At 39.1% G+C, this 12,479-nt stretch overlaps 1 protein-coding gene across 1 annotated transcript in view; it reads right to left on the reverse strand.

Annotated features, from left to right (window-relative positions):
* Window positions 1–897: 897 nt before the first annotated feature.
* Window positions 898–12,479, reverse strand: part of serpini1 (serpin peptidase inhibitor, clade I (neuroserpin), member 1) — a 41,572-nt gene continuing 29,990 nt past the window's right edge. The window contains exons 7-9 of the mRNA XM_070882324.1: window positions 5,141–5,227; window positions 1,950–2,039; window positions 898–1,631 (exon numbers count right to left, since the gene is read on the reverse strand). Coding sequence (XP_070738425.1) covers window positions 1,555–1,631; window positions 1,950–2,039; window positions 5,141–5,227 — 254 coding nt within the window. The 3' untranslated portion in view covers window positions 898–1,554. The remainder of the gene's footprint in view (window positions 1,632–1,949; window positions 2,040–5,140; window positions 5,228–12,479) is intronic.

The raw sequence follows: 12,479 nt of genomic DNA on the forward strand, positions 1-12,479 counted from the left end.
CAGCCGAAGGGTTCCAAAATATGGAAATGCCCGAACCTCGGCCCGGCATTTCTGGATTCGGGATGTTGGAAATAAGTTCCGAAATCCGGAACGGCCTCAGTCCCGAGGTTTCCGGATTTCGGAAGTCGAACTTGTACTACATTGTTTAAAAAAATTGCCTTCTCACCAACGTCAGACAAAATCTCTTGCACCAGTTGCAGTTGTCATTTTTGACTACAGCCATATTAATGGTTTCTCTAGTTCAGGCAACAATTAAATGCAAACCAATTTATAGGTACTTTCGATTGGTTGGCTGAAACCAGTCAAGACACTGGCAAACATATTTTATTTAGAACACCTAAAACAATTATAAATAGAAGTCATCCAAACCATACAAGTTGAAACATACTAAATGTTGCATCCACCCAGTAGTGCTATCTATAGCTTCATCCAAAATCCAAGATGTCTACCACGCGATATGCACCTTGCTTGCACAATTTTTTGTTGAAGAAAACCAGAAAATTCAGAATGAGCAGCCCACTTCACTTGATCACAAAAGTGAGAGTCCCATTACTGACATAGTCCACTACAAAAAGTACTTCATTACCTGTAAAGCGCTTTGGGACATCTGGTGGTCGTGAAAGGTTTATATAAATGCAAGGCTTTTCTTTTTAGCTGGGTGACTGAAAATTCCACTAGTAGTTAGTCAGAACAAAACTATAGGTTAACATGTTGACTACAGTTGTTACACTCCGGAGCCAGCACAATGCCATTGTGCAGCAAGACTTCCAACTTTAAGTGTCAGACTGAAAGTGCTTAAAGGCACCAATTTAAAAAGAAAGTGTGTTTCAATGCAACATTATACCACCACTTTAGCATTGAAAAGTTCAGCACTACCTGACACTAATAAAACAGCAGGGCAATCAAGTGAATATTTTATAGACCACTTTTACATAGTACCCAGTAATGAAAATGTAAAGTCAAATAATTATGGATCATAATTTTGGAAACAAGCTAAACAGTGGGTATAAATTTAGCATTATGAATCAGTGTCCTTGGGAATAGCTATTTGAGAATGGGCACATGCTCAATGCACAACTTGTAAATACATATTTTGGCTAATTTTGTCCACACAACCAAATTATAAATGATTTTTGACTCATTTCATTACAATTTAGAATACAAGACAAGACATGTGGCCCGACTCTTGCGTGAAGATACTGAAGTGAAATGTGAACATGTAAGCAAAGGCATGGCACGATAATTTTCACTTCCTTTTTAAACTACGCATTGTGGCATTCTTAATATTACTTCAGTGCTTGGTATTAAATATGGAACAGTGTTAATATATTTTATTTAAAGGATGAAGATGACATTACAGTAACAGTAATACAAAAATTAACAATTGTTTAATACATAAAAACTTTTGCTACAAATGTACTCTATTATATTCTTTTTACTTCAGCTAAAGTGACGACAGAAATTACCAGACTGTAAAAATGGAATGACTGCAAAACACACCACTTATGAAATGAAAAGTTGTTAAACGAGGTGTTCAGTGTAGAACTGGTACATCTATAATGCTTCAAAATCATGTCCATTTTGATTAATATCTTCAGGATGCATGACTCTGCCCATAAAAAGGATGGTACCTAGTTTGGAGGGGGGAAAGTCACTCTTAGTCACTGGCAAATATAGTTATCCAGTTAAGTTTAAATAATGTACTCTAATTCATTTTTAATAATGCAGAGATCTGAATTAATTCTACGGTAGTATTAATCCCTAGACTTTAAAAGAAATGATGGATAATTACAATTTACTTATTTTCACAATTTTCAGCATCTGATAGTTTGGGACTGTGCTTAGTTTATAACAAATATTTTTCTGTAATCTAGAATACTTGACAGTGCAAAATGTATTAAGCTTCACCACATGATACATCGGTGTGAGTAGGATTTTGTTTCTCTTACCTGTCTTTCGGTTTCTGATCAGAAAGAAAAAGGGATGATCAGCAATGACCTGGGGATTAAGGACCATCATTCTGCTAACAGCAATCATTTCTGCAACAGAACAAGTACAATTTAAGTAGTTCTATGGGCAACTCGCTGGTTTTGGACTTAAATTTTAAAGGGAGCATCTGAGAGGTGATCTTATGGAGGTATACAAGTTAGTAAATGGTATGGAAAAAGTTAATCTGAAATATTAATTTAACCAGCGGTAGTTAGTAGGACAAGTGGACACGGGTTCAAACTAGTAAAAGGTAACTTTAGGACTGATATCAGGAGGTTCTTCTTCATGCAGAGTGATCAACACTTGGAATGGACCTCAGGCAGAGTCGTGGAGGTGAAAATTCTGGAATGATTTAACAAACAACTAGATACAGCAAAGGGGGAGGGAAGAATAGCATTGTTCTGGATGGATGAATTAAGATCGGACAAATATCCTACCTGGTCTGAGTATTTTGTGATCGTGAATGTGTAAATGAGCAATGCTAACAATAGCAATTATAAAGAAATGTAACACTAAGTTACTCTATCAAATATTGAGATCACGGTTTGATCATAATATACAAAGAACTTGATATTTATCTAAAGTCCCATTGCAGACATCAAACAGCATCAAAAAAAGTTGTTTTTCAAAAGAGTATCACTGGATTATAAAAGAATAAACGCACTAGCGTTCGAAGTCAGTAACATATCTTGGATTAAGGTGATAATAAACTATTAAAAAAAAGAAGAGTTTATGGGCTGAATTTCAGTATATATGGCTAAGACGGCAGAAGGCTCTGCCACTGATGTTGGGGGAAGGGAGTGGAAGAGGTGTTGCAGGAGGCAAGTGTATTAGAAGAGCAACGATTAGATGTTGCGACATGCAGCAGTGGAGTTTTGGACGAGTTGGAATTTATGCAGTGTAAACTACATTTTGTGTCATTCCGATATTACATAATTATTCCTTATTGCTACAACAGACACTAGGTCAGACATTTTGTTACAAATGTTTCTGGCATCTTTGTATATGCATCTTAGCAAATTAGCAAAAATCACCCAGCCCCCTCCTCTTCCCGTGTACTGAGTGCCTGACTGTTGCAGAAAGCGGGTTCCAGTATCTCAGGTTTTTAAATATGTGTTAATTTTTGAAAGAAAAGTGTTCTTTAATAAGAACATAAGAAATAGGAGCAGAAGGCCATACAGCCCTTCGAGCCTGCTCTGCCATTCAGTATCATAGTTGATCTGATCAAGGACTCAGCTCCACTTCCCTGCCCATTCCCCATAAACCCTTATCGTTTAAGACACTGAATAAATTTAAGACAGAAATAGACAATGTCCCAGCTTCCACAGCTCTCTGAGGTAGCAAATTCCACAGATTCACAACCCTCTGGGAGAAGAAATTCCTCCTCATCTCAGTTTTAAATGGGCGCCCCTTTATTCTAAGATCATGCCCTCTAGTTCTAGTCTCCCCCATCAGTGGAAACATCCTCTCTGCATCCACCTCGTCAAGCCCCCTCAAAAACTTATATGTTTCGATAAGATCACCTGAATTCCAATGATTAGAGGCCCAACCTACTCAACCTTTCCTCAAGTCAACCTCCTCATTCCCAGAATCAACCTACTGCACCTTCTCTGAACTGCCTCCAAAGCAAGTATATCCTTTCGTAAATATGGAAACCAAAATTGCACGCAGTATTCCAGGTGTGGCTTCACCAATACCCTGTTTAGTTGTAGCAAGACTTCCCCGCTTTTATACTCCATCCCCTTTGCAATAAAGGCCAAGATTCCATTGGCCTTCCTGATCACTTGCTGTACCTGCATGATATCCTTGTATTTCATGCACAAGGTCCTGCTGTACTGTAGCACTTTGCAATCTCTCTCCATTTAAATAATAGCTTGCTCTTTGATTTTTTTTCTGCCAAAGTGCATGACCTCGCATTTTCCAACATTATACTCCATCTGCCAAATTTTTGCCCACTCACTTAGCCTGTCTATGCCCTTTTGCAGATTTTGTGTGTCCTCCTCACACATTGCTTTTCATCCCATCTTTGTATCGTCAGCAAACTTGGCTACATTACACTCAGTCCCTTCTTCCAAGTTGTTAATATAGATTGTAAATAGTTGGAAATATAGTCTTGCGCTGTTAAAAGCAGGCCTTATGCCTGCTTTTACCAGGCTTAAGAATTTCATGGGCATTCATTGGGCAACTCTCTGCCCGCGGAGGTCCTTTTGACGAGGATGCATTGAAGATTCTTGACAGATTGCAAGTTCCGGGTTTTAGTGCAAGCACTTCGCATGCCTAAACCCGTAACTTGCGCGGCCCCAATGGGTGAGGGCGCACCTCATACACACCCATAGGAGCCACAAATTACAGCCCATTATATTAGTGTGTAAGCATGTGTTTACATGCTTCAATTTCCTAATAAGCTCACCTTCATTACCAAATCCTAGAGGGAAGCTGCATTGACTGGGGGCAGCAAGTATCAGAAAATTGGGCGGGTCAATGCACATTGTCTAAGCCTGTAATGGAACTCGTCCAATTTTCCTTCCATTAATTTAAAACTTTGAAGCTTTATACTATTGGACACATTCTTTTATACTTCAGACTTATAAATATTAAAGAAAAATTTAATTTGTATGTTACTTTTCTTTAATATTTAAAAGAAATCCTGTTCATCAGTTATCCAACATAATTACTGATTTCTAGACAGCCTAGAATGGCAAACTTAAGTCATCGTAGTTAAAAAAAAATACAATTCTATGGCTTCCTCCCTTTGTTACACACACACACTTCATCCTGGTGCTATATGCATAATGATACTATTGCCATTATTAAATAACCAAAAATATTGGTGCATTGCAAGCGGAGATATGGTTCAGATGGCAGCAGATGGCATTAAAGTACAGAAAACTGCATATTTAGAAGTGTGTTTAATTTTAATCTGAATTGAGTTTAGGATTTGAATTTGGGACCTCTGGTTGGCATCTACTGTTCAGAAACTACTCAACTGCCATTATTTGTAACATTTAATTTCTATTTCCATGAGAGATTCTACACTGGAATAGAGGGATACAAAACAAATTCAAATGTGGCAAGACACCAGAGTTTAATATTCTTTGAACCAATGTGCGAGATTTAAAATACACATCAGCTTTACCAAAAAGAGTTATACCTGAGGCTGCAGCTGCTTCAGAACCTTCTTCATTTACCTCAATAAAAGACATGTGAATAGCCTTGGAGATATGCAAGTCCTTCATTCCTATAGTTTGGAAGAGAGAATGCAACATTTCAGAAGCAAAGCAAACCACAAACAGTGAAGTGCACATGACATACTGCATAATTGGGTGCATATTCATGAGGGTATATTATAATAAATGCCAATTAAATTGGATATGGAGAAAATAAACTGCTATTCATCAGTGATTTGCATAATTTACTCAGGAATGTGAAGTGGAATTAATGTCCACTCAGTTCCTAAAATTGACTAATTTAAATTCTCTGAAAATAGTACATTTTAAGATTTGTCACAGTGCTGGTTTAAATTTCTACGGGAGACCCAGACACTAATATGCTTTACAGTACTACTCAACCTTCTGTGCTGTTGCTCACAGTGATTCAGCAGAGGACCGTCTTTGAACAATAGAATGCTTATGTAGGGCCAACATCAGCACCATTGATTTACACTGACTGAATAAGTGAAATTCCATCTTTATTAAATGGTATGATGGGATTTTTTTTAAACTGTGTTTTGGGGATTGAATTCTATGACTTTATCCTTTATTCTAGGAAAACCTTAAAAGGGGATTACACAAGATATCTCTACTTAGGTCTAGCTACAATAGGGTGGCCCTATGTTTTGGTAGCACTAGGAATGATTCTTGGCTTTGCCAATACTCAGATGAGGATCCTGTCGTAGGGCTGCGAGGGTTTAGTTGATTGTGATGGGGAGAGGGGTGGGGCGAGAAAATCCTTCTAGCATTGGAGGGGGAACCTAGGCTTTGGCAAAACTGTGGAGGGGGAAAACGGAAGCTTGGCAATGGGCAGAATAACTTAGATGAAAGGACCGAGTGTAATGTATCCAGGTTTGCTGACAATACAAAGCTAGGTGGGAAAATAAGCTGCAAGGAGGACACAGAGCCAGAAAAGGGATACAGACAGGTCAAGAGGGTGGGCTATAAGGTGGCAGTTGGAGTATACAGTGCAAAAAATGAGGTTACACACTTTGGTAGGAAGAATAGAAAAATACAACGTTGAGAAACTATTAAATGTTGGTGTTGAGAGATTTGGGCGTCCTCGTACGGGAAACTGGTACAGTGGCAATTAGGAAGGCAAATAGCATTTATTGCAAGGGGATTGGAGTACAAGAGTAAGGAAGTCTTTCTACAATTATACAGGGTTCTGGTGAGACCATACCAGATTTGTGCACAGATTTGGTCTCCTTATTTAAGGAAAGATATACTTGCCTTAGAGGCGATGCAACAAAAGTTCACTAGATTGATTCCTGGGATGAGAGGGTTGTCCTATGAAGAGAGATTGAGTACATGGGGCCTATACTCTACAGTTCAGAATAATGAGAGGAGATCTCACTGAAATATTCTGAGGGGAATTGACACAGGTTGTTTCCCCTGGCTGGAGAGTTTAGAATGAGGGGGCACAATCTCAGGATTAGGGGTTTGCCATTTAGGACAGAGATGAGGAAGAATTTCTTCAAAGGGTTGTGAATTTGTGGAATTCTCTACCCCAAAGGGCTGTGGATGCTGATTCATTGAATATATTCAAGGTGGAGATAGATAGATTTTTGGACTCTAGGGGAATCAAGGGATATGGGGATCGGGCAGGAAGGTGGAGTTGAGCTTGATGATTAGCCATGATCTTATTAAATGGCAATGTAGGCTTGAGGGGCCATATGGCTTACTCCCGCTTCTAATTTTTACATTCTTATGAGACTTGGGTCTATGATGGATTCCTGGTGTCTGTCAGCAGTAGAGGTGCGATAGGCTGAGGGCATGGGGTGGACAGCACTGCATTGCAGGTGTCTCCAAACGGGCAAAACTGGTTTGTAGCTATCCAAGAGATCTTTACAAACATCAAATTTGTTTTGTAATTGATTCTCATAAGTATTGTGTGTCTGTCAATTTGCAACGGTCACACTGTCCATCTCTCTCTCGTGCATGACAAGATTTTGTTCCTGCAATCCCAGTCAATCACTCCGACCCAGCGAGAACAACTGAAAAGGTGGAGTTTCATTCCTCCAAGTAGTAGAATGTTCAGATTTTTTTTAAACTTAAAATGTTATCTCTTTTTTCATTGCTCTATTAGTCCAATCTTTCATAGAAACATAGAAAATAGGTGCAGGAGTAGGCCAGTCAGCCCTTCGAGCCTGCACCACCATTCAATATTATGGCTGATCATGCAACTTTAGTACCCCATTCCTGCTTTCTCTCCATACCCCTTGATCCCTTTAGACGTAAGGGCCATATCTAACTCCCTTTTGAATATATCTAATAAACTGGCCTCAACAACTTACTGTGGTAGAAAATTCCACAAGTTCACAATTCTCTGAGTGAAGAAGTTTCTCCTCATCTCAGTCCTAAATGGCTTACTCCTTATCCTTTGACTGTGACCCCTGGTTCTGGACATCTCCAACATCGGGAACATTCTTCCTGCATCTAACCTGTCGTATCCAGTCAGAATTTTATATGTTTCTATGAGATCCCCTCTCATTCTTCTAAATTCCGGTGAATATAAGCCTAGTCGATCCAGTCTTTCTTCATATGTCAATCCTGCCATCCCAGGAATCAGTCTGGCAAACCTTCGTTGCACTTCCTCAATAGCAAGAATGTCCTTCCTCAGATTAGAAGACCAAAACTGTACATAATATTAAAGATGCGGCCTCAACCAAGGCCCTGTATGCAGCAAGACCTCCTTGCTCCTATACTCAAATCCTCTCGCTATGAAGGCCAAGATGCCATTTGCCTTCACCGCCTGCTGTGCCTGCATGCCAACTTTCAATGACTGATGTACCATGACACCCAGGTCTCATTGTACCTCCCATTTTCCAAATCTGTCACCATTCAGATAATATTCTGCCTTCCTGTTTTTGCCACCAAAGTGGATAACCTCACATTTATCTACATTATACTGCATCTGCCATGCATTTGCCCATTCACCTAACCTGTCCAAGTCACCCTGCAGCCTCTTAGCATCCTCCTCACAGCTCACACTGCCACCCAGCTTAGTGTCATCTGCAAACTTCGAGATATTACCCTCAATTCCTTCGTCTAAATCATTAATGTATATTGTAAATAGCTGGGGTCCCAGCACTGAACCCTGCGGTACCCCACCAGTCACTGTCTGCCATTCTGAAAAGGAGTGTTTATTCCGACTCTTTGCTTCCTGTCTGCCAACCAGTTTTCTATCCGCATCAATACATTACCCCCAAAACCATGTGCTTTAATTTTGCACACTAATCTCTTGTGTGGGACCTTGTCAAAAGCCTTTTGAAATCCAAATACACCACATCCACTGGTTCTCCCTTGTCCACTCTACTAGTTACATCCTCAAAAAATTCTAGAAGATTGGTCAAGCATGATTTCCCTTTCATAAATCCATGCTGACTTGAATCGATCCTGTCACTGCTTTCTAAATGTGCTGCTATTACATCTTTAATAATTGATTCCAACATTTTCCCCACTACCGATGTCAGGTTTTCTCTCTCCCTCCTTTTTTTAAAAAGTGGGGTTACATTAGCTACCCTCCAATCCATAGGAACTGATCCAGAGTCTACAGAATGTTGGACAATGATCACCAATGCATCCACTATTTCGAGGGCCACTTCCTTAAGTACTCTGGAATGCAGATTATCAGGTCCTGCGGATTTATCAGCCTTCAATCCCATCAATTTCCCTAACACAATTTCCGGGCTAATAAGGATTTCTTTCAGTTTCTCCTTCTAGCTAGACCCTCGGTCCCGTAGTATTACCAGAAGGTTAATTGTGTCTTCCTTAGTATTTGTTCAATTGGTCTGCCATTTCCTTGTTCCCCATTATAAATTCACCTGATTCTGACTGCAAGGGACCCAAGTTTGTCTTCACTAATCTTTTTCTCTTCACATATCTATAGAAGCTTTTGCAGTCAGTTCTTATGTTCCCTGCAAGCTTACTCTCATACTCTATTTTCCCCCTCCTAATTAAACCCGTTGTCCTCCTTTGCTGAATTCTAAATTTCTCCCAGTCCTCAGGTTTGCTGCTTTTTCTGGCCAATTTATATGCCTCTTCCTTGGATTTAACACTATCCCTAATTTCCCTCGTTAGCCACGGTTGAGCCACTTTCCCCATTTTATTTTTTACGCCAGACAGAGATGTACAATTGTTGAAGTTCATCCATGTGATCTTTAAATGTCTGCCAGCGCCTATCCACCATCAACCCTTTAAGTATCATTCGCCAATCTATCCTAGCCAATTCACGTCTCATACCATCGAAGTTACCCTTCTTTAAGTTGAGGACCCCTAGTCTCTGAATTAACTGTGTCACTCTCCATCTTAAAAGAATTCTACCATATTATGGTCACTCTTCCCCAAGGGACCTCGCACAACAAGATTGCTAATTAATCCTCTCTCATTACACAACACCCAGTCTAGGATGGCCAGCTCTCCAGTTGGTTCCTCGACATATTGGTCTAGAAAACCATCCCTTATGCACTCCAGGAAATCCTCCGCCACCGTATTGCTACCAGTTTGGTTAACCCAATCTATATGTAGATTAAAGTCACCCATGATAACTGCTGTACTTTTATTGCACACATCCCTAATTTCCTGTTTGATGCCATCCCCAACCTCACTACTACTGCTTGGTGGTCTGTACACAACTCCCACTAGCGTTTTCTGCCCTTTGGTGTTCCGCAGCTCTACACATACAGATTCAACATCATCCACGTTAATGTTCTTCCTTACTATTGCGTTATTCTCCTCTTTAACCAGCAACGCTACCCCACCTCCTTTTCCTTTCTTTCCTTCCTAAATATTGAAAACCCCTGGATGTTGAGTTCCCAGCCTTGGTCAGCCTGGAGCCATGTCTCCGTAATCCCAATTACATCATATCCGTTAATAGCTATCTGCGCAGTTAATTCATCCACCTTATTACGAATGCTCCTCGCATTGGAGATACAGAGCCTCCAGGCTTGTTTTTTTTACAACATAATTCTAAAAGGACAAAGTGTTAATGTGGCCCTTTTTGATTTCTCTGCCCTCCACTTTTCCTTATCTCCTTTCTACCTTTTGCTTCTGCCCCCATTTTACTTCCCTCTGTCTCCCTGCATAGATTCCCAGCCCCCTGCCATATTAGTTTAAACCTTCCCCAACAGCACTAGCAAATACTCCCTTTCGTTATTTCTCTTTCTGTACCAGATTCGACTAATTCACCCTATTCGTTTCTACGTCATTCTTCGGTTTCTTTCTCAATCCTTAAATCTCATTGGTTAAGAAGATTGACTGTTGGTCCCATTGTTCACCAAAGTCTGTTACCCTCGATGCTCTGTTACCCTCGATATCAGCTCACATTTAGAGCAACTTGCAGGGCAAAATATTTGAGCTGAATGGGGAGGGGAAAAAGTCCAACTAACTGAGCATGCCGTGAGATGACCCAATCCAGCAAAATCTAGGCTATCAAGTCTAAGCCTAGATCTTTAAAAGAGGACGAGTCCTTCACATACAAACTACACGGAAGAAAATTCAATTGATAAATTTGTTTGTGAAATTTGTAATTTTATTTAATTTTAAAACTTTTGTACATTAGAAATTTCAGTTATTGAGAAAAAGTAGCAGCCAAAAAGCTGTATGTAATTTAATTGGTTCAGCAGCAGTGATGTCAAAATATTGGTGTGTTGATATATAGTGTACCCACAATGTTTGACATGTTCCTATGGGTTTTTCCTACTATAAATGTTTACATAAAATGCTGACACAGGAAGATGTTTTGAGGACAGGAGTGCATGAAAATGCAATATTTTTCAGAACTAAACACATATTTGCTGCCATGGAATTAACAGTAAACAAATCCCTGTCATCAGTTGCTGGTGGTAAAGTTGTGCATCCACAGCATACTATTTACTCGTATTAGTTCTGCATATAAAATTTCAAAAATTGCAAGAGGTGAAAATTTGTTGATAACACCAATTGAGGGATCAATAAGTGTATTTTGGAGTGCCCCTGTCTACAGCTTTTATTTTTTTTTTAAAATGGAACATAATAGAAAAATTATATTCAGGTAAAACTATTCCATATACAGATATGAACATATTTATGATAAACTAGACTAAATTCAATTGATGTATATTTTTTAAAATGCCGTCAGTATGACCCATCCCATTCTTTGAATATATATTAACATTTCAATTCTCCTGCCACAGGTGGTGTGTCCACCAGGTAGGAAAGTGCCTAAGACAGCATTCCTCCAGCAGATGCAAAATTTACATTATCTTCCCAATGCCACAACTAATAAAAGCAAAATAACCTATCAATCCTTATGACAAGTTTCAATACAAAAACTTGTCATTCAGCCCATCAAATATATGTTGGTGTTTTATTCCCCCACACGAGACATCTAGTCTAATCCCATTCTCCTCACCATATACTTTTAATATTTGTCTTTTTCAATTCCCTTTCAATATTTATGGATTCTACTTCGGCAATGGTTTATGACAAAGAATTCCACATTCTAATTCCCCTCTGCGTAAAGCATTCTTTTCTAACCACTCTGAATCCTTTATACTCATCTTAAAATTTGTGCTTTTGTTACTGTCTTGTTAACCAGTGAGGCAACAAAAATCTATCACTATTTACTTGATAATCCCTCAATTTTGAAAATCTTCATCTGATCACCCTTTATCCTGCTCAGCTCTTTAAAAAAAACTTTTTAAGTCTATCATAACTATACCCTTTATCACGGATAACATCCTAGTGAATCTACACTGCACCTTTCCAATACTTTTATATCATTTCTAAAAGGGACACAATGCAACTCCTTGCAAGTTCAACATTATCTGCTTGCTTTTGCAGTCGATGCCTCTAGATACATGAATTGTGTGCCTTTTAAACAGCTTATCTAATTGTACTTTTATAACCTGTGTTTTTGATTACCAAAGTCTCTTCCACATCACTTAAAATCTTAAAAGTTAAGGTTCATTCCTTCAGATTGATTTTAATTATTGTTAGTTTTTTTTTTCATTGTTTTTCTTTCCATTTTTTATCTCTCTTAATCCAATTTTCTTTCCTTCCCTTTATTTTGATTTCTATACATGACTTGGCATTGAATTAACTAATCTGACACTTCTTGCTTCAGACTCTGCACTGCTCATCGACTCTGTGCCTCATTAAGAATTCATGTTAAGGGGATACACAGTTGTCTGCCTGTCGAGGGTGCTGCACTGAAATAGCTTTCGAATCACAAGTTCCAGTGCAAAATCCCATAGAAAGTCTGTGGGCAAGTGTAAGCGTAATGAACACTGGTGCCGT

This window comes from Pristiophorus japonicus, chromosome 6 (assembly GCF_044704955.1).
Source record: "Pristiophorus japonicus isolate sPriJap1 chromosome 6, sPriJap1.hap1, whole genome shotgun sequence".
Lineage (NCBI taxonomy): Eukaryota > Metazoa > Chordata > Chondrichthyes > Pristiophoridae > Pristiophorus > Pristiophorus japonicus.